General features: G+C 43.3%; 1 protein-coding gene across 3 annotated transcripts in view; it reads right to left on the reverse strand.

Moving 5' to 3' along the window:
• Positions 1 to 15,352: 15,352 nt before the first annotated feature.
• The window catches only part of MBD5 (methyl-CpG binding domain protein 5), a 221,772-nt gene continuing 213,646 nt past the window's right edge, over positions 15,353 to 23,478 (reverse strand). For all 3 annotated transcript variants that reach the window (XM_029934620.1, XM_029934621.1, XM_029934619.1), the window contains 2 exons: positions 20,920 to 20,995; positions 15,353 to 18,041 (listed from right to left, as the gene is read on the reverse strand). In XM_029934620.1, the coding sequence (XP_029790480.1) occupies positions 17,970 to 18,041; positions 20,920 to 20,995 (148 nt within the window). In that variant the 3' untranslated portion in view covers positions 15,353 to 17,969. The remainder of the gene's footprint in view (positions 18,042 to 20,919; positions 20,996 to 23,478) is intronic.

A 23,478-nucleotide genomic window follows, 5' to 3' on the forward strand; every position in this document is an offset into this window, starting at 1 on the left:
AGTTCTGGAGGTGGAAAGTCCATGGTCAAGGTGCTGGCAGGTTTGGTGTCACCTGAGGCCTCTCTTCTGGGCTTGCAGATGGCTGTGTGCTCACTGTGTCCTCACACGGCCTTCTTTCCGGGTGTGCCCTCCTGCATTCTCTTCTTATACGGACACCAGTACTGTTGGATTAGGGCCCCACCCTTATGACCGAATTAAAAGTCCTACGTGCCGTCATACTGGGCATTAAAGCTTCAGCATTGAATTCTGGGAGACCTGATCAGTTATAAGAGTCCCTTAACTCTGGCAGCAAGAATGCTTTGGGCAGAGGCTTACCCCCTCACACATCTTGTCATGCGTCACCTGAATCAGGCCCAGAACAACTCTCACTGACTCTTTCAACAGCCAGCTATGGCCTGGGACCCCGTGCCCCACAGAGAGCTGCCTCCTCCTGTTTTGCCCACGGAGATCTGAAATCCTCAAAACAGCTGGTGCTAGGAAACGTGCCCTTGTCTAATGTGACCCACGTGGGACCTCGCTGTCCTTTGAGATTTAGGTTAAACCTGGCTCAAACTCTAATTGCATGGCCTCCTTGCAATTTCCTTGCCTTATTTTCTCCAGCTTCTCTCTGAGTCATCACTATGTTCCTTGGACTTCTTGACCTCAGACTGGATGCAGGTGTTTGCCCCTTTATAGCTCCCACCTACATCCAGACTCATGTAGCAGTTTCCCTGGCCACTTATTTTCCTGATTCCAGGCAGGGACATAGTGAGATTATACCAGTAGGGAACAACTTCTGCAATCTCCTCCTGGCTCCTCTCAGCTCCCCCACCTTTCCCAAAGTCCAGGCTCCTCTGCCCCTTTGGCCCCTGAGAAGTGGGGTTCAGTCCTGCTGCATAGAGGATGGTGGGATGTGCTGCCCAGATCCTTCCTCTCAGGGCCAAGCCACACGTCCCCTATCCACATGGGGTGTTGTTTCTGAAAGTCTCAGTTCTGAGCCTCTCCCAGGAATTGCCCTTGACTCAAGGGAGCTGGCTCACCTAACAGCATCCCAAGCCCTGTGACTTCTCGGTGAGGTGGGGCACAACGGCGCAGCTCCATGACTCCATTTGGGACAGTTCTGAGGAGCTCAAGTTCCCTGTGGAATTGGCAACTGTCTTTGCTGTGACTTCTCCCTCTGCTCAGGCCGATGCCTTCAGTCCTCACACGTGCTCCCTGGTAAACGTCCTGCACTCACACCTCCATCTCAGACACCGTCTCTGGAAAACCTGACCCAAAATGCCAGGTCCGGCTGCCGTAGGGGGCAGCCCCATTGTATTGATCTGCACCTTCCTCGTCTCCCCAGAGTCCTGACAAGTCAAATTTTCTCCATTTTTAAAAACCATCATTCCCATCTTATTGACAGAGAAACCAAGACTCAGAAAGGAGGAGGCACGTGAGCCCAACCTCACCCATTGTGTTAGTGGCTGAGCCACCTAGAAAGGTACAGCCTAAATTATGTGTCAGTCTTGTTTGGTTAGTTAACTTGCTACCATATGGCACTGTGGGTGCCTAATGGTAAAGCTAAGCGATATGGTCCTGGCTATGAGAGACAAAAAGTCTCTCCCTTTCCCTTAATCCCATCCCCCTATGCTTCCTTATAAGTCTGCTACATGGACCCCCCCTCTTTCTTTCATTTGGAAAGCCCAAATCTCCTCCAAATCTCCTGTTTTGGGTTTTTTTGGTTGCCGGGAGCCAAAACCCATTCTGGATGGCTTGGATGATTTCAGGATATCCAATAAAACAAAAGTGCCTGAGCTTAGGAAGGATCAGCTCCCCGGTGCTGCAGGGAGTGCCTCTCATCTCCCTTCAGAGGGGCAGTAATGCCTGGTGCCTAAAAGTAGGAAGTCAGGAGCCAGCCTACTTCATTTATATCATGGCTTTACTGTGAGTCATTTTGGGCATCACTTCTTCGTGTCTTGGGTTCCTCATCCGTACAATGAGGATAATCACAGCACCCATCTCCTGGGATTGTTGGAGAAATAAATGAGGTAAAATCAATGCAAAGGACTTAGAGTGCTTGGCATATATGAAGCACTGTGGTTAATTATTGTTATCTCTTACTCATTGCTTCTCCACTCTTCTCTTTGTATCTGTTGTTCTCTTGTTCTTTCTTTCCCAGCCACTCTGTGTGGGCCCTCATGACTTAGACATGTATGCAACACGAAAATATCCACTTTATTTTCCTTTGAGTTTCAGCTGAAGGGTCTATTCCCTAGGAGCATCCTTTATTCCTACCTCTTAGTTTGGGGCTCCTCTGAGAAGGAATAGGACTGTCCCCAGTCATCCTTTTGAGCCTGGTCATTCAAGTGATAGGTCATTGGCAGCTTAGATCAGCTCTCCTGAAATCAGGTTCCCACCTCAGTGCAATCATCTGAGGCCAGGAGCAGGGAACTACCCAATGCCCCCTGGCTGGGCAGAAGCAAGGCTCTATGGGAAGGGCATGTAGGAAGGGGAGTAATCCCCAACTATGCTTGCTGCATCCCTCTGAAGCCGCTGCCATCTGACTCTCCCTAAGACTACTGCATCCTCTCCACCTCCTTAGCCCTTTGCATCTGACTGCCCGCTCTACCCACTCACCCAGAAGTAATTCCTTGAAGACCTTGCTCAGCCCTTTTTCTCATTGAAGTGCCTGCATCATTGAGCCTCTTGATCACATCCTCTGTGAAATTTTCCCCTCCCACTTTTCATCCTATTAAGTTGGCCTATGGTCCCCCTGTCTCACTCATCAGCTTAGCCACTTCTGCTACTTTAACAGATGCTTGGGCACCTAGTCTTCAGTCTTACATTGTAAGCTTCTAGAAGGCAGACACTGTGTCTTGTACAACTCAGGATTCCACAGAGGCTTCCTCACAGGAAGCTTGTAGCTCACATTATGAATATGTTAGTCAGCTTTTGCTAGGTTATGTTGTAGTAACACCCCCCAAATCCTAGTGGCTGAAGCCAACAAAGGTTTATTTCTTGTTCATGTTTCATGGCTCTTGTGGGTCAGTGATAGCTCTGCTGAGCTCCATCGAGCTCCATTCTACATGTCTCATCCACTGGGGGATTGAGAGTGAAGGAATACTGTTCATCTAAAATATAAGTTTGTGGATACAAAAAACAGCAAGAAACATGACAGAAACACACCATGACTCTTGAGGCTTCCTTTTGGAACAGGCTCTGTCACTTCTACTCACAATTCATTGGCCAAAACTAGTCAAAACACAGTCAAGTCTGATTGTCAATGGGGTGGAGTAGAAGAATGACTCCACAAGATTTAAAAAAGAAGTCCCTTTCTAGAAAAAGGTTGTGGACAATTGGGGGAAATGATACAGTATTCTACAAAGTGATTAAACAATACTGTTTAAGGGAACCTTGACAGGGAGAGGCTTAAAGGTGTTGCATAGAAAGGGTCATGGTATCCACATTTCTACACAATGAGGGATGCATTTTAAGTTATGACTCTAATCAGAATATAAATAATCCCTTCCATGAGAAGGGGCATAAAGCCCTTGCTCCTTTTGGTGCTGTGAATGCTTAGTCACCTCCTCAAGGAAAGCACAACAACCATCAGAGTGTGCAGGTGGTAGTGATAGGAAGCTACAGAGCCTGCCATCCAGGGCCAGATTTTTCAGAGCCCGATGGAGAAAATGGAAGCATCTTGTAGGAAACAATTGACATCTATGACAGCCTATGTGTTCAATGGCTATGTTTTATGTGAAGGTTGAGACTTATCATGACTTATCACTGTGGCAAGAGGCAGCAGATGACAGTGGACAAGAACAACACAGGAAACCCAAAATTGGCCTAGATTAGAACTGAGCTGTGCCTTCCACTAGACAGATTAAGAGTTATTGACACTTCCCTAGTGAAAGGGAGCCAAAGACAATCCTTGAGGCTCTTTGGTGTAAGCATAAAGAAAAAAAATTATTTGATTCTCACCACTGAGTGTTGGGTTAGTCTTGATGGGTACTTGGAGTTGGTTTCAAACCCACTGCAGAATTATTATGCATCTGGACCAAATAAGACCTACCTTCCACATAGATTCCTGGTAATCAAAGCAGGCAAACCAAGGTGAACAGTCCCTCAATCCAGAATTTAGTCTTACTGAGGTTTGTTCATATTTGGGTATGACAAGTGCCATAGGCACTCAGTAAGCATATGCTCAGTGAGGAAATTCATTCTTCCTGGAACAGATTGGGCTTGATGCCAATTACTGGGAAGGATGAACAGTCTCCTAGTGGGACTGAAACTAGTTAATGAATTCCATCACTCTGTCAAGGACATAAACTACTTGTTATAGGGCATGATTTAAGAACCCAAAGGCTAGTGCCCCCACCCTTTATTAGCTTAGGCCAATTTTGAGCAATTCATGATACAAAACTCACCCTCCAAACTAGCTATAAAAATAAATCCAACTATACCACACTCGCCATGATTTTTTGCAATTTCACTGAAGATTTTCTGAGGTCTGGGGGGAGTTCATGTTACATAGCACATGGCATCTTTCTTATAAATCCCTTTGCAGGAAAGAAACCTCTTTCAAATGTCTCTTCTCCTAGAATCTCCTTCTGGTTCTCTTGTGGGAAATGGAGTGGTTTGGAAGGTGGGGAAATTGCCTATTTCTTCTCTCTTCTTCCACAACTCTCAATACTTCTCCCTTCAAAAAGCTCCCTTCTGGGGCGCCTGGGTGGCTCGGTCGGTTGGGCAGCTGACTTTGGCTCAGGTCATGATCTCACAGTTCGTGGGTTCAAGCCCCACATCAGACTTTGTGCTGACAGTTCAGAGCCAAGAACCTGCTTCAGATTCTGTGCCTCCCTCTCTCTCTGACCCTCCCCAGCTCATGCTCTGTTTCTCTCTGTCTCAATAGTAAATAAAACATTAAAAAAAAAGTTTTAGAAAAGACAATATGGTTTCCACATGGCTCTTTCTCTGTGTCTTGGGATACTTGCTCCTAGAAGTCAGACACAATGCTGTGAGGAAGTCCAGACCACAGAGAAAAGTCAAGTGTAAGTGTTCTGGCCAAGAGTCCTATTCAAGGTCCTGGCTGACAGCCTGCATCAATCAGTCACTGGACATGTGGAGGGGAAGCCTTCATCATGAGTTTTCAGGCACCGTTTGACTACAACCAAGATGTCAATGATAGCACCTAGCTGAGGTCAGGGTAGGCACACACAGGTGATGTGTACATAGTGGTGGTGAATCTTGACAGGAGTTTCATTTATGTTCTTTGTTCTTTTCTCCTACCCTGGAAAAAAAGGAGTGAATTTCATAGATGCAGACCAACATATAAACTACATGTCATCACGTAAGTGGCATCATTTTTAGGCATGTTGACAAGCACACTGCCAGTTTGTCACCTGGAATGACAGAATGTGACACTGGGACACCCCACCCCCATCTTCCCTGCCATGCTTGATACAACTGTCAGGCTGTCAGGTCATTTCTTTGATCTCACAGGGATCTGTTAGTCTTGGCCATGAAAATGACAGACATTGAGATGGGCTGGTAAGGGTTTTGGTGCCCATCAAAGCTCATCCTGTGTAGCATCCTGTTCTGGTCCTGGAGAAAGCATTAGCTTCTTGCCTCAGGAGCTGTGCCTCATATAATCTTTTGTAATAAAAAAAAAAAAAGGGAAAGGCAAAATCCAGTCTGAGGGAGCTAATGGCCTGCTGTGAGGTCTGAGGACAACATGCACACATCAGTCGGATTGTTCCTTGTTGCCCCATCTGTTTGATTTGATTCAGTCCAACAAAGAGGACAGTGTGAAGTGAAGGACAGTGTGTTGGAGGGGGGCGAGTTACAGGGAGAAAGCTCTTCAAAACAAAAACTGAAATTAACATACAAAAATAAAATTAAGTTAAAACTTAAAAAAAGAAAGTACTTCAAGAAATTATCTCTTCATTGTCAGTCCATGAGTAGGTATATCTGACAAAGATTAACACAGAAAGCCCTAGCAGGGCTGCCACTGAAAATTAGAACATTAATTTGGGGGGCACCTGGCTGGCTCCATGGGGAGAGCATGCAATTCTTGATCTGGGGGTTGTGAGTTTGAAACCCATGCTGGGTGTAAGAGATTACTTAAAAATGAAATCTCTTTCTTTTTAAATAAAAAGAACATTAATCTAAGAAGAACTCTATTATTTCCTTAAAATTATTAAGTCCAGTGAATGGTGTGACTTGCTCAAAGTCACGTGGGTAAACAGGAACAGAGCTGAGACCACAGTATAAGACTTTGATTCCAACCTCATGGCTCTGGGTTCTAAATATAACTGTATTAAGTTGCTGACCTTAACCTAGCTATCCCCCATGTCTTAATTTTGGAGATCAATGGAGATCAATAATCTCTCTCTCTCTTAAATGGTCTTCACGCTCAGTGCAGACGCCAATGTTGGGCTGGATCCCATGACCCTGGAATCATGAGATCATGATCTGAGCTGAAATCAGGAGCTGGACACTCAACTGCTCTACCAACTGAGGCACCCAGGCACTCTGAGGTCAGTGATACCTTTTTTAAAAAATATATAGTTTATTGTCAAGTTGATTTCCATATAACACCCAGTGCTCATCCCAACAAGTGCCCTCCTCCATGAATGGTTATCTTGACCAAACATCTCAGAGAGCAGCTGCATTTTTACCCTTAGGTCAGTGGAGTGAACTTGAGCTGTTGGCATTTTTCCAGGAGGATAGAAAAAGTGATCCAACCTCTTCTCTGATCAGAGTGACCTTTCTAAAACAACATTATATGGTGGCATAGAATCCTATGGCCATCATAACACTCATTAAAGTTTAATAATTTTTGGGTATCTGTCTTTGACCCTAGGCTATACATTCTATGAGAGTAGGAACATGGTAGTCATATTTACCATTGTATCCTACAGTAGTGGTGGCACATGCCAAGTGCACAATAAATATAAATATGTGAATATGTGTTGATATGTGTCTGGATAAATGATTGTCGCTCATCTGATTTAAAATGTTCCAAATGGCTTTCCATGTTCTGCTGGCCTAGAGGACCTACCAGCTCTCCACTTCCACCATGAGCTAGCTGGCCTCTGCTTACTTTCCAGGCTGATTGTCTCGCTCTCTCCTTCCTGCAAATCAGCTCAACACTTACTAAGCCCCTCACAATTCTCAGAAAATCATGTTGTTCCCTATCCCTTCCTATCCGCCACACAGCCCCTAGCCTTTCACTTTATTCCTTCTCTTGTAATACTCTTTACCCCTGGCAATGCCTGAATTCCTACTCTTCTCTGAGTCACTTAACCTGATTTCGCAATATTTAAGTCTCCCAATATTCCAAAGCTCTTTGTAATTCACACCTTGCAGTAGCTCTTGCCAGTGTACCGCACTGAATATTTACACAACTTCCCCATTCACTGAAATGGGAGCCCTTGAAGGAGGGGCCTTTTAAACTTTATCTAAGAGATAAGATGCTCTGTAAATAGTTGCTGAATGAATGAATGAACAAAAAAATTCCATCTCTTAGAAATCTTGGCATTATCTGGAAGCATGGAACTGTACCCAAATATTTAGAAGTCATCACTGTCCACTTGGTTTATTCTTTAGAGTTACTTATAAAGCTTCCATACGCTAGTTAATTCCAAGATTTCTAGAAAAAGTTTGCCTTTATGCACTGAAAAGACTTTAACATTTGAATTTGAATACCTTTGTATTTGCACAACGTTTTGCTTTTTGCAAAGCACCTTTATAGGGATGTTCATTTGAACTTCATGGTAACCTGGTGGGGCAGGAAGTCTAATTCCAGTTCCCCTACAGACAGATGAGAAAGATCACGTTGGAAGAAGTTAAGGCACTTGTCCAAGGTCACACAGCAGAGATGGGACTGAAACCCAGTTCAGCTCCTTTTCCACAATATCATGACTTAATGAATGAGCTGCCTGGAACTACACATCTTGGCTACTTGTCAAGAATGTTCCAGAGCTTCCCTGAGATTGGGGATGCATAGAGTACATGTACATGTGCACAGTGAGGGTGCCTGACCCAGGTTTGGGAGCCTGGGTGTGGCTTCTCCTACCAAGAGTGGCCGGGGCAGTGCCGGGTCCGCACTCAGGCCCTTGCGCACAGGTTGGCAACTCTCCTGAGCAGATGACAAAATCTGGCAGTGACTGTCTCACATCCAAACAGACATATTTAACAGACACTGTGAACTTACAGACAGATCGAGGTTATTCGTATAACCTAACATAAAACACGGATTCCATGTTATTCATCAAATTTCCAGGAATGCTTTCTTTCCTTTACCATTTAAGTAGAATTGAGCGCAGAAAGTGGAATAAGAAAAACTGGGTCCCCCTCCCAGAACTCCCTCTGATGGCTCAGTGCCATCACTTGCCTTTGCTCCTTGGAGCAACATATTCTGGCCTCCTCATATTTTGTCCCTTAAAGCCATCTCCGAATGTGTATACACACACCCCAGACACAGTATTAAAATAATCCACTGGGATGAAAGCGGGAAAAAGAAAACCTCCTATTTCTGTTCAGTTCATCTCAGTCTTTCTTAATTTGCATTTTGTGTGTTTTATAACACACATATGTAATTAATTCAGTAGTACACAAAACACACACACACATATATGTGTATATGGGAAGTCCTCAAAGTTTGGCAACCACTGCTTCACAGCAAGGAAATGCATTCTTTGAGGGAGGAACCACACCTCCTGTCGATTTTGCTCTCCACTCAGAAAGCTGTGTGCTCCTCATGACGGCAGTCACCGCGGCCTGCTCTCCTCCGGCTGACCTGATTGCCTTGTGAAGCACAGAATCACACGCACACACTCTCTCTCCTCCCAGGACGCCCCACCTGCTCCACGATCGCCTCGGACATTTGGGAAGAGCTGGAAAGCAATCAGAAAGGGGAGGGAAGAGTCTCTCTCGCCTTTGGTGACTCTTGCCCGGACAGACGGCTTATCCATAGTGAGCCAATGCGCTTCCCCACTCCAGTTCTTGCGTGCTTTCTTTTCCCGCCCCCGTGACTGTCTGCTTCTTATTCTTTGCCAAATAAACCAGAACAGTGAGACTCGGCCTGAAGTCACAGGCTCCTGAACCTCCATCCCTGTTTTGAAATTCGAAGGAACTCCTTGATTCTAGATAATCTCTATTTGATTGGGAGAGTGGGATAGAGCCTGGAAAAGGTCACAGAAGATTTCCTAAGGATATCTTCTCTGACCACAAAAGCTATTAACTTGGCAGGAAAAGCTGTGTTCTGGGGAGGATTCAGTCACAGTCCAGGGACCAAAACCCCTGGACTAGTCCCCCAGCGCTTCCCCGTGTGTGTGGTTCTGCGGCAGCCCAGGGTGTGAACAGACAGGAAACTCCAAAGAGGCTCTGCCCCTGGGACCTGAGTGTTCAGCTAAAATCGACTCCCTCCATCAGTGTTTAACAAATTCTGCCCACTCTTTCAGCAAGATGTGACTAAGAATTCAGTCTGAAAAGTCTAGGTTCAGTTTTTAGACATAAACTTCCAATTTAAAAATAAATAATAATTCTTTAAAAAAATTTTTTTTACATTTATTTTTTGAGAGATAGAGTGAGACAGAGCATGAGCGGGGAGGGTCAGAGAGAGAGGGAGATACAGAATCTGAAGCAGGCTCCAGGTTCTGAGCTAGCTGTCAGCACAGAGTCTGAGGCAGGCCTCAAACCCACGAACGTGAGATCATGACCTGAGCCGGAGTTGGACGCTTAACCGACTGAGCCACCCAGGCGCCCCCAAAATAAATAATAATTCTTAATAGCACTTGAAGATACTACCACTTCTGATTATTTGTTCTTTCCTCTCTTGTTTTGAAAGCATGCCTCGGTGTATTACCTCTTCTCATTTTCTTACCAGTCCTCCGAATACAGCTAACGCTAGGGGAGTTATGAACACCTTCCTCCCACCCCTCCATAAGTCTCAAAATTTTTAGGAACTTCCTGATTCTTACTTGGTTCACAGTCTTACTCCTCTCAAGAGCACCCATGTTTAAATCAGGGAAGAGAAATAAATGGTTAAATGTGAACAGTAGGATCCTCTAAAGGGATCATTTCACAGAAGACTGGATCTTTCTTTAAGACCAATATGTCATTCCCACCTGCGGATGAAGGAACTGAGCGAGGCCCGGCCCCTACTAGTAGAAGTAATAATGACAATATCTAGAATTGCACAGCGTTCACACTATGCCCGACACTCTTCTAAGTGCTTCACATAGGTTGATGGATTTAATTCCCCAGCACATTGATGACTCTCTTATCTCTTAGTTTTCAAATGATGAAACTGGGGCACCTGGGTGGCTCAGTCGGTTGAGCCTCCGGCTTCGGCTCAGGTCAGATCTCACGGTCGTGGGTTCGAGCCCCGCGTCAGGCTCTGTGCTGACGGCTAGCTCAGAGCCTGGAGCCTGCTTCCGGTTCTGTGTCTCCTTCTCTCTCTGCCCCTTCCCCTCTCATGCTCTGTCTCTCTCTGTATCAAAAATAAATGAAACATCAAATGATGAAACTAAGGCACTAAGAGGGTAATTTGCCTGAGGTCACACAGCCACTGAATAACTGGTTTCACATCCTAGGAGTCTGGCCCCAGGATCTTTTTAGTGATTTGTCCTAAATCATGGAGTCAGTCAGTGATAAGAAGTGGGGCCCCAGATTTCAGTCTGTTAAGTCAAATATACTCTTCTCTGTACTAAGCTCTGTAGTCCTGATCTGACTGATCTGAAGTTGTTTAAACTTTTCATACCTTGAGCTACTTATTCCAAGAGCTTGTTCTGACTTCCCTCCAAGGCTGAAAGCCAGAAGTTCTGTTTCTGCCCCGGTTGCCACAGTCAGTGAATGCAGTTGTCTTCTTAGAGAAGTCATTTTCCATCCTAGTTTATTAGAAAACCATTTTGTTGGTTCATTTCTGCATGTGACATCATGGATAGTAGAATTCATCTAAGAAACACCGTAGGTAGAAGATCCAGAAGCTCAGGGCTGGGTGGGAGAACGAGAAAAGGCCTCTGTGACGCGGTCTGCTTGGGTCAGAACTGCTTGGACAGGTAAAGAGCACTCTCCTACCTTGAAAGCCTTCCTGGAGAGACACAGCTCCTCCTTACGTGTGACACTTTCTGCTGGCAGGCAGTCGCCTTTCCTAAGCTAAATCTTTCATCCTGCAGCTTCACGATACACGTTCTTTGAAGCGCTAAGAACTTTATCTACATTATCTCATTCAATCCTTAGCCCCTTGAGGGAAGTGCTCCTGTCATCCCATTTTACAGGTGAATCTAACATAGGTAGGTTAAATAACTTGCCCGAAGTTAAACAACTGTTATTGGCACAGTCTAGATTGGACCGGAGATGATCTCTCTCTGGGATCCAGTTTATCAACGTTGTGACGGGCTGCCTCCCTGTCCAGGGTCCTGTATAGAGGACCTGGTGACAGAGGGAAGGTCTATCTGCTGGCCTCTGGATCATAGGATTGAATGCTGTTATTGCACTGCCTCTTTTGTTGTTGTTATTGGGTTTTTTTTTTAAACAGATAATTAGCTTTAAAAGCCTTTGTGTTCAATGTTCATTGGATGTAGGAGGTGATTAATAGTGGTTAGGGATACTTTGAAGGGTACCTACCTAATAATGGCCTGGGATGAATGATAAAAGAACATTGTGGTCTCCCCTGCTGTGGGGCAGATGCCCCTGTAGCCAGATGGCCTTGTCCCGGGCCCCCCACTCCCTGTAGTCCCGCACCCTCAGTGCTTACCTGGAGCCTCTGGCATCTGGTGGCCCGTGCCCGCCTCCTGCTGCCCGGTGGAGGCGTGTGGGATGAAGTGGGAGAGCCGAAGGTCTGTACCTGACCACCACTGACTTGGGCATTCTGGTCAGCAGGATTCACTTTCTAACACTTTTTAACACTTAATGCTTCGGGGTTTTAAACTTCCGCAGCCACTGATCACCAAAATAGAAACACGATTGGTCTGAGAGCACCACTGATTTGTGTGAAGGAACCAGGAAATGGATGCCATTGGCGGTAACTGTAAGTGTGCTGAACGGCACTTCTTCATGACGGTTAGAGCGAATTGACACACGTGCACTTGTGTACATGCCTCGAGATTGGAACCAGGCTTGCTCAACAAATGTAACATGAAGTATTGTGGTGGACTCAGGAGGGTTTTTACTTTTTGAGGATTCAGTACTTTTTGAAAATGCTGCACCGGAAACAAGATGCATGCTCTTCAGAGTCGTCTCACTCCAAATCTCTTTCTTCTCATGGCAGTTAGAATAATCTTTCTAAAGCACAGACCTATCACCCCCCGCCTTAAAGCCCTGCAGTACTCACCCCCCCCACCCCGCGCCGCCCCCCATGCCCAAATGCAGTCTGGACAACACTCGCCCAGATCCCGCTGAGCCTCTCACCCCACTTCTGAACTGCCTCGTGCACGCGACCCCTCAGCTGTGGTTCTCTCACACTTCCGCCAGCCTCCAGCCTTACACATGCCATTCTCTGTGCCCCAACACACTCCTTTCCCCTCCTCCAGGCCACACATGCCTCCTTTGCCTGATTCCTGTTCACCTTTCCCTGGTCCTCACTAACCTAGGCCGGGGCCTACCACGTGCTTCCCAGCCCCGCCCTTATCCCTCTTCATTGTACTTACGTATTCCATTGGCCATCTCCTTGGGTTGCTCTGTGGGGGCAGAGGATGGGGTCTGTCTTATTCACTGTCGTATGCCTACTGCTGTGTACTGGGTGTGCCATAGAGAGGACTCAAGATTACTTATTAAAGGAATAAATATATCAATGATATCTCCAAGATCTACGGAACGTCTTCCATCAGAACTAATAGGAGGATCACACAAACACTACTGCCACCGGAACAAGACTACTATATAGACCTGTTAAAATGTATACATGGCATGGTCCCCTTAGCCAAATTCTTCATCTTGACCCAAGGCAGGCAGCTACACTAACCTCACCTGAAGCTCCATACACACGTTAGTCTATTAGCCCTCTTGTAAACAGAGTCATGGTATTTAGATAGCTCTCCAAAGCCCGACGTGAGAGCTCTCAAAACATGATTGTCTTGGGTCTTATGTTCTCAAGCGTCAAACGTGCTCCAAATGAAGCTGAAGCTAATGTGTTCACTTCCCTAATGATGGATTGAGAAGCACCGTTTTGGCATGTATTTTGCTTTGGATTTTGATCTAGGAATCAGTTTCCTGTTGATTACAGCATGCCAAACATGCCAATATTTCACACAGACATATGTTCCCTAACTGAATCTGTTAAGGCAGTGGTTTTCACATCTCACTTTGTCCCCTATGCTCACCCTCCATTCCCCACTCCCACCCCAGGAGATGTTTGGCAATGTCTAGCATCAGTTTTGATTGTCATGATTCGGAAGGGAGGCCACTGGCGTCTGGGGGGTAGAGGCACAGGAGGCTGCCAAACATCTCCAATGCCCAGGACAGGCCCCAGGATACAGAACGACCTCCCCCGAAATGTCAGTAGTGCCAGGGCTGGGAAGCCCTGCATTGAGGTCCCTCCGTAGACACCTCCGTGCACAAGAACTAGGTCCTGTTTATCTGTGTAGAGCTTTCCAAGATGTGTGGAAACAAAGCAGAAAAGAACAAGTTAAAAAATGGTAAGAAGGCTGTGGTTCTTTCCCTGCCTATGATTTAGAAAGTAAGATGCGTGGCCTCTTTCTAAAGTGGAATAATTCAGTTTGGGGAGGTTTCCTAGGTAGATCCCAGTCCTGGATCAAAGACTCTCCTATGGAAATATAATAAAAGGTATTTAGTATGGAATTGAGCAGATGCTCAAGTGTGAAAAGGAGCTTTGGTGATTTCAAAACCATATTTGTTTTTCACATTGAAAATGTTCAGGTCATTTTCTTTGCCTAAGAAGATAACCATATGGACAAAAACATCCACTTGAAATGCAGGTGAAATGTAAATTGCTACTCTTCTACACAGACAATCCAGTGTATTTATACTTAATCCATAAAGGCATGATGTTACAAAACACATTTGTATATTGTGAAGCCATCTGGCATCAAATTTTCCAATTTATAGACAACTTTGTATTTACATAACAAATTATTAAATCAACCATTCTTCCGGTTTATAAAAGGTCACTGAGGTACACACACAGTGTGTATAAGAGCAGATAAGGCTGATAATACATATTTACAGTAGATACAAATTAATCTTTCATATTTGAAGATAATGCTTCTTATATATTTTTTCTGTATCAGACTCCCCACTGTTAGCAGGATTCCCCATGCTTGAGTTGTTTATTGCTTTTTGGCTCACTGATGTAAAATTCACTTCTGGGTTGTTTACACGTATGCATTACGAATGTTCTTATCTCTTTGGCTAATGCAAATGTGATAGAGCGAATGAAAGAAAAAGATAAATTAATTCAATACTACAGTCTGGCTGGTTGATATTACTTTTTTCATAGCCCCCTAATGAATCAAGTAACGTACAACTCATTTTATACACTACATTGAAAAGTCTTGAGACTTGTGTTAAACACCATTTGGGCATAAATGGGTAAAGGAAACAAGGTATCAAATTTTTGGTAAGGCCTAGAATCTTGGCTTCCTTTTCGGAAAGATCAATGTCACCAGTGTCTGAAGCATCTTTTAGATTTTAAAATCTCAATGTAAAACCACTTGTGAATTACAAGGGAACGTTGCAAACTGCAGAGGAGATTGCCGAAGTTAGCTACAATGTGTTATCATGGTCTGAAATGAAAAAGGAAGCACCTCAAAGAATAAGTCTGCTGGGAATCTTCATAAAACTTACAGAAAGCAAATAACAGCCCTCTGCTTTTCCCACAATTCTGCAGTGTTATGTTCAAAAATGAAGGTGGAGTTTACTTGAAAAATAGACATTGTCAATAACTCAAAGTCAGGGTCCAAATACAAGACTAAAAGTGGCCCATGATATCACAAGGGATGAATGTTCTTAAAGCATTTACATTCACAATGAGACCAAAAACTACAAACCAAAATCTTCCTTTAAATAAATAAAAACCCTGATTGCTTTTAATGCTACAAACGAAACAAATCAAGTAAGTGCTGCTCGGTTAATTTTCATTCACTTGAAATAATCTTTAGAAACTACTTACAGATGTAGTTTATTCTCCTTGTGCTTCCTAAGACTGCTAAGGGACACAATATGAGATTTTCTTTTCCAAGAGGGGTATTATGTTCTTTAAGGGAGCAAAAATTTTTTCATTGTTTCAACTGTCAAATTTGGTGGGGGGAAAAAAGTTTACTTTAGGAAATAAAAAATGTACTATTGTAGAAGGGCTAGCCTTCATTTAAAAAAAATGAATTGGCTTCAATACAAAGAGAAAGAAATGGCTCTATGGGCAAAATTCAAGTATGAGTGACCAAGTTTTTAATTGTAAAGTAGGTGCAACATTTAAAAAAATGTTACAGCACTGCATGACCTGTAATGCTAACAATATTTACATTAACTGCTTACACGAAACCATAGAACTGTAAAGAGGGGGAGAAACCCCATGTGGACTGAAACAACACCACCTAGCACCCACATCAAAGTCATAAGCAACCAGTGAAATCATGGGCACGAACATACTTTACATGGTCTACGGATGTAAAGTATACATTGGTGAGGAAGCACACATCTTATTAGCTTAAAATATCTAAAAGAAGGCTAGGTGGACACAAACTCATTCTAAAGACAGGAAAGGCTAAAAAAACTTCTACCTATCAACACACACATCCACACCCACATATACACAGACACACGCCATTCACAAACATACATAGGCATCTATCTGCGAATAAAAACACCCATGTAGACAGAACAGTAGAAAAGCAGATTGGTGGGGGGACAAAAAAGGACATTTATGGTTTACACATACCAAACACACAAAGATGTGTCAACTAAACTACACAAAATATTACTTAGGGTGACTGCGTGAAGGACCGGCAGGCAATCCCACTGTTACATGAAAGACAAAATGAACCTACCCCTACAAGGAAGGTTTCCTGTCTCCAGGCCATAAAGCCTGAGTGCCAGTTGTATTCCATCAGGTGTGGGGGTAGGGGTGAGGGTGGGAGTGAAAGTACAGTGAGACACAGGAGACCCAGGAGACCCTGGGGGGAAGAACTAAGAGCTGTTGCTATCAAAAGTGAGCCCTGGTGGAGTGCTCTGTGCTGTGGCCCCAAGAAACCAACTGGAAGAATGACCTTGGTCTCCTTTTTCCTGAGTTACTGGAACTCTGCTACATCGTGGGACTGAGGAGTATGCAGGGTGGATGAGAGAGGAGGGATGGTGGAGGTGGTGGGCATCTGAGGGTCCAGAGCCCGCTACTGAGGGGCTCCCAGTAACTGGAAGAGGAAGCTGTTGAGTGAGCCCCAGCTAGGGGACAAGGCAGCGAGCCCTCTCCGGAGGTTTATGGGTCTGGGGGTGGGGGCTGGTGATTCTAAGAATAAAGGGATAATGGATCCCTTCTTCTGACCATCCGTCAGCTGAAGTCAGGCAGGAAGCCTGCACTTCTCTCAAGTCCGTGGGAGACAGGGTTATACCACCACCACCAAAATCATGAAAAAAAGACGGAAATTCATGTTGTGCTACATTTCTTATTGATAACCTTGTACTTTACAATGGCTCACAGTTTTAGGTTTGTATACTTGTAATGTAGTATTTTCTCTCTACATTTGTTTCACATTTTTTCTTACTTAATATAATATAAATAATTTGGTTAATAGATTTAACCTGCACATTTCAGCCACATTAATATATATAAGAATCTGTTAATGGTATAAATAATTCTTTAAATAAAATAAATCTGATATGTTACATAATACTGATAAAAAATTACCATTGCTAATAATTTTGTAAGCCACCTTCACTTCTGGTTTGAGTAATACTGATGAATGGCTAGGAGGCTAGCTGTGATGATTCATTCGGGTTTTTGGTTTTTGTTTTGCCACTACCAAAAAACTGACTTATAATCAACCTTACCTCTGATAATGGTTTTGAAGTGGGGCTTTTGCCTCCGTGTGTGGAAACAGAGAGTTTTATCTTGTCAGTATTGTTTGCCAAAAAAATTCAACTCTGAGTATCCATGGTGGTGCAGCCTAAGCTATCTGAGTCAACAGGTGGCTATCAAACATTAACTACAGAAATGACTGAGTAAAATATTCCATCTAAGTTTTTTTTTATAAAACCTATTCTACTTTAAAACTTAGGTAAAAAAAATATGCAACAAATGGTTGCAGTTTCTGAATTCTTAATTTAGACCTGTGAGCCCTCATCCCTTTAGAAATCTGCAAGGTTTTGATTCCCTAGGCACCCGAAATCGGGTCCAGTGCTTTCAGGCAAGGTTCATTCCAAACAGACAATAGAAATGGACACTCGGAGGTGTGCAGTGTATGTCATAATTCAGGTAATACATCATCATGCCTTTTCTCTGCTGTTAAATACAAAAACAGCATCTTTTACATTATCATAGAAAAGCATTTAGGTTGTATTTTTATTTATCACTTTACACTGGTAGTCTCTGGTAGGTGTACTCCATAGAAACCAAAGAATTTTGTACACTATTTCTTTGTACAATAAAAGATAAAGTGTGCATTAGGTACGCTTGTACATGACAATATTGTACAATATTTACATTTCTGATATCGCCATGAAATTCTGCATTTTCTATATACAACATTGAAAATTCTTCAGAAACATTTGGACATTTCTTATAATCACACTTTTAGTATTATAGAAAAAGTTTCTCAGTAATCTCTTGACCATTTATTACTCTCTTCATTCAGGGATTTTGATTGGCTTGCCAGCATTCATTATCCTTCCTCAACAAAAAAATACGTGTCACTGTTTCTCTTAGCACCCTGTGGTGGTAGCTATCTGCCGCGGTATAAATACTGATATAACAGTGGCTATATCAATACCTATATATAGATAATATCTGTGCATATTCCTTCAATAAACACCGTGCCCTGGTGGAGTAGTCCCTGTTATCTGGAGATCTTCCTCCTCTTGGGTTTGGGGGGTCTCATTTGTCTGTCTCCCTGTGGGATTTGGTGAACCTGGAGATAAAGAGGTGGGGAAAAAAATAACAACAGAGGTTGAAAGTACAAGCACCATTTGATTTCTGACAAAGAAACGGCGGCGGGAATAGATTCCCCCTTTCATTTCCAATCACTGATCTCATGAGTCATTTAAAACTTTTACCAAGACCTCAGGTCTCCATGTGTCCATAGTCACTACAGGGAATGGGGAGTCCTAGGAGTGGACAAACAGAGCCAACCTACAGGAACCCCATAAACACTGAAGTGCACGGGAGGAACTGGAGAAAATCGCATGTGGGAAATGAAGTGCGCAGTCGCTACCTCTGCTGTGCATTTAAGACAAAAATGAAGCCCTTCTTGTTAGGGATCCCTAGATCACCAACTTCAGCAGAGGCTAGAAAAGCAGAAGAATATATACCACACATGTTTTCTTCTTTACTTCATCACCCAACTTATTTTATAACTACTAAGAAGGGTCAAAGATAGAATATGCACCCAGCTCAGCCAAAGGAAGTTTATTTAAAAGAAGAATCAGAGTGAAAAATAGAAGATCACTACCATCTGTTGGCAGATCTGAGCTTGTATAGTCTAGAAAGAGCAACTGATACAACTCATGTCTGTATGCTGGGGCAGAAGCTGTAGCGATGAGGGCTGTGCGGCAGACTGGCGGGTGTGCTGGAACATGGCAGAGCGTGGTTACCAGTTATTGGACAGCAGGTACGGTTTTGAGGGGCAGAGGACAGGTGCAAGGGAGGTGATCAGGTGCCCCGCATTGTAAGCAGTGACTGACGGGAGAGAGGAAACCAAGACCCAGAAAAGGCAGGATGGTCCCAAGGCAGTGGTGTAGCTAGTGTTAACATTTACCAACCAGCTCCTCGTGGAGGGACACAAGACTAGTAGTGTAGGAGATGCCAATTTCCACCACAGCCAATTTCAAAGTCACCAACATAACGTCACAGAATTCATAATCAGGAGATGTTCCCAATCAGCTCTCAAGATCCACTACAAGTTGGCTTAATTGTTTTAAAATAATGTTTAGATAGCGAAGGCCAATGCTATTCGAAGTCAAATGCAAAAAGCTTTTTAAAAAACTCAAATTTTAAAAGTGATATTTATAAGTTTGTAAAACCACCTCTTCCTTCTAATCCCTCCATACACATTTTTTAAAACCACTAGTTTCTGATGAAGTACAATAGCCAAAAACTTGTTATGATTGAGGAAAGAAGCCTTCATCTAAGACTGCAAACACGTCCTGGTAATCTGTGGACCAATTGTGCTCTGAAAAGGCATTTTGTTTAACAGCTATACAATGTTTCACTGTTTATAGAAATAGTTGTCAGCACTAAAAAAAAGTGGGAAATTTTACTTCTAGACTTTTAGGATCTTATGAAAAATGGGAGGAGCTTGCGATTCTGGCATAATTTCCCATATGGTTTGGATCTGCTGGGGTGTGGAAGAAGGTCCTTCTGGAGAGAGCATGGCTGCCCCGGTGCCCATCATCCTCACTGCCTGCTGGCCACAAAGGCCAAATGTCCTGCAGCAAAAGGCCAGCAAAAGGCTCACTGAGCCCATTTCTTCCTGGACGGGCACATTGTAGAATACACTTCCTAGTCTGTTAGCCTTGAGAAAGCCAGAGATGGGGTCAGACCCAGGAGGGCAGCCGAAGTAAGGAGCCTCCCCTGGCAGGCGCGTGCTCACAGCCTTCTCTCACCTGCTGGGCTGGGCGCACACGACATGAAGGAGAACTCGGAGGTCCTGAGACATGGGGACACTGGAGACAGAAAGAAGAACCTGGGCTTCTGAAAGACTGTGTGCAGCAAGCCCTTCCCCACCCAGCACCAGACTGACCTAAGCAATGGCCTCTATTGTGATGAGTCCCCTTTCTCTTGTTGGCGTTTTTCAATCCACTGGCATTGCTGCTTTTCTCACACCTGACCCACTGTACTTCCTGGAGTTTAAAATCCCTGTTTCAGACCTTTCCTACATTCTATCAGGAAATGTAACATCTTAGGGCCTTAATTCACCCATCTGCAAAATGATGGGTTAGCTCCCAACATCTCTAAAGCCCATACCAACCCCAACATTCTGTGGATCTATAACTTATATCTGTCAATAAGTAGCCACTCAATGGGTTGTTGGGGTCCAGGTAACTTTAACACAAAGTGTCGAGTAAAAGTGTGTTAGCTTTCATTGCTGAATAGCCTGAGAGAATTCCCATTTTTTAAAGAAATTACCAAAGTTATATCTTGAGTGTTTACACTAGCCAATGTTTGAATTAGAGAACAATGATTCAACTTCTCACATTCAATACTATTATATGTATACTTAACTAATATATATATACTTGATTATACGAACATATAAGTATAAATGTAAGGAACAGACACTACTTCTTAAAAACCAGAGGTTAAATAAAGGTGTTCAGTAATTTAACAATGGGATTTTGTGACAAATATTTTCCTTTTTAGGTAACAATAGAAAGGAAATGAGAGGTCTATACACTTTTGATCTTTACCTTATTGTTCAATATCCACCCCCCCCCCTTTTTTTTGTTCTATGGACAAAGTGAAATTTGCATTATTGAATATTTAGGTAACAGTAACAGTATTCAGAGAGGTAAATGCATAGCTTTTTGAACTTTATGTTTTGCTGTTTACATTTAGAAAGAATGTTATGTGGTAAAAACCAAAGTTATCTCAGAAGAAAGATAGTTAATACTACTAGGTTATTTTTTCTTAAATTACTTTGAATCTTCTCTGATATCAGCCTTTTTTGAGCCTAGTAATTTAGTATTGGTACGTGAGTTGCTTGTCAATATTGAAGAGGCTTTACCAAAAACTGTAATACAATTTATTTTCAAAGAAACATAGTATAATGGAAAAATAAATTAACTTACAGTCCCAGACATTTTGTCCAGTTCACTCATGGCCTCATGAATAGCAGCTTCTAAATGGTTATTTAGCTTTCCACTTCTGGAATTAATGAAAACACCACACCAGGTTAATAAATTAAGGAAACAAAGTCTCAATTTAATCCCCTAATCAGAAAACAGAAGTACCAATTCCACCCCAGAAAGTCAATTTATATTTACATTTGAAAGAGTCAGTTGACAAACACTCCTGGATTCTCACCACTGAATACTAATAATAAAGACGCAGAAAAAACAAAAAAACGGAGCCCGTGATAGGGGACAATGGATTCTTTCCCTTTCCTCAGGCTTCTTCCACAGGCTGATGATTCTGCAAGAAAACTGGGCCACGGGTCTCTTTTCCCACAGACCAGCCTGTCCTGCGGGATTCCAGCCGGCCCTGCGCTGCCCTGCTGTTCGGACGGTCTCCTTCCCAGGCAGCCAGGCTGCGGGCCCGGGGAGGGCGGAGGTGCGGAGCTGCAGACTCTGGCCGCTAGGGAGCGCCCTCTGCCCTCGCCGGCGCGTCCTGGCTTCCGAGCTGAGCAAATGAAGGCCGAAACTCTGGTGCGCCTGAATGAGTTCTCGGTGGGAAACAGCTTAACCTATCGCACCGAAGACTCCCTCCTGGGCCCACCGCGCTTTCCCCCAAACCGAAAACACTTAACTATTTGAACAGGTAAAGAATGGCTGTCTCAGAGTGTCTATCCCTCATCTGACTTTTTCTCTCTACTCAGCCTAGCATTATACACACGTGAGGCCTGAATAACACAAGATGGTATATTCAAACTGTAGGAAGCTGTGCAACAAACTACTTACAATCAGGCAAATCCACACCATCTACTTCTGTAACTATGTACCTTTGTCTAGTCTAACTTATTTTATTCTTTTTTATGCATCTAAATAATTACCCAATTATTCTGAGTACTAACCGGATTCATTTCATTTATCTTGTCATGACAATTACTAGAAAAGCTGCAAAGATAAAGCTTTGCAAACCAGGCTGTCAGCATGGTTTTCCAAGAGTTAACGCTCACCTTGGCACGAACACGGAGATTGAAATTTGCAGTTGGGGAAGAATTTGGCTCATAGTCCCATTTAGTTTGGCTCACATTGTGTTTAAAAACATATTTGAACTTTAGTGGAATGCCTTTAGATGAGGCCTTTTGGTGTACCACAGCCCCCACCAGGTTTCTCCCCCATACTCCCGGACTAGACAATTCATACATTTAGTTTCTGTGTGTACCCTGAGGGGATACCGCCAGGCATATCATGGGTAGTCCACATATTTACTACATAAAAAAATCTGTCCAAAGCTAACACGATGTCTATATATTTTGGGAAACATATATGAACTTTAGTCAGTTTAACTGGAATAAAAAAGATTAATATATTGGTTTTAACTAAATTATGTGGGCAATACAGCAGCAACCCCTTCCCCTACCTTTTGCCAACCTGTAAGCCAGCCTCCAGCTTTTACATTCTTCCCATTTATTTTTAGAAGTATAAACAATGCAGAAAAGTGCATAGAATAAATTAACCTCTAACAAACCCACTTCTGAAAATAAACTGATAATAAATTACATGTTCCTTTAAGTCTTTTTTTATTTAAATTTTTTTTAACTCTTATTTATTTTTGAGAGACAGAGCTAAAGCGGAGGAGGGGCAGAGAGAGAAGGAGACACAGAATCCGAAGCAGGCTCCAGGCTCTGAGCAAACGGTCAGCACAGAGCCTGATGTGGGGCTTGAACCCACGAGCTGTGAGATCATGACCTGAGCCGAAGTCAGATGCCCAACTGACCAAGCCACCCAGGCGCCCCAAGTCTTTTTTATTTAAAAAAAGCTGAAATTCCCATTTGTTATCAATTCCTAGTCTCATTCTCTCCTCCTCTTCTCCCCAAAGGTAACTATGTTGTGCTTTTTTACAGTATGTTTATATATTTAATATGATATACCCATGAATGATACCCAGTGCCATCTTTTAGGTGTTTTTTTAATATACACACAAAGGTGTCCCATCAAGTGTGGTATGGTATATATACCATTCTAATTGTCTCTTTTTCCCTTATCAGTATTTTTGGGTGCTGTTCAAGTTGACATAATCTATTCATTCATTGTCTTTTTATTTACCTACTCTTCTAGTTTTAAGGGACCATGGGCATCTCGTGGAGTCAGTCTGAGTTGCTTTCCCAGTGAGAGGTTTGCCAAGCCTGATTCTGGGTGACTGGGGGTGGGGGAGGACAATCCAATGCCAGGATTCCATGGGGCCATGTAAGCTTGGCTGGGGTTGGTTTGGGGTCCCACTTGTGGGCTGTTTTGCAGAGGCCCTGACAGTACCACAGATTGCCTAACTGTCTAACAATTTACACCTTGCATAGCATGTTACATAGATTTGTCCTTTTTATTTCTTTTGTATTTAGAAGTATGAATATAAATTTCAAAAAATATTTATTATGGATTTTTATTATAAGATCTTATTGATTTACATTTGACTACTGAAAGTTCTAAATGTTTAAAATAAAGGTAAAACATTTCAATGAAAAACCATTA

The sequence above is a fragment of the Suricata suricatta genome, chromosome 3 (assembly GCF_006229205.1).
Source record: "Suricata suricatta isolate VVHF042 chromosome 3, meerkat_22Aug2017_6uvM2_HiC, whole genome shotgun sequence".
In the NCBI taxonomy this organism is placed as follows: domain Eukaryota; kingdom Metazoa; phylum Chordata; class Mammalia; order Carnivora; family Herpestidae; genus Suricata; species Suricata suricatta.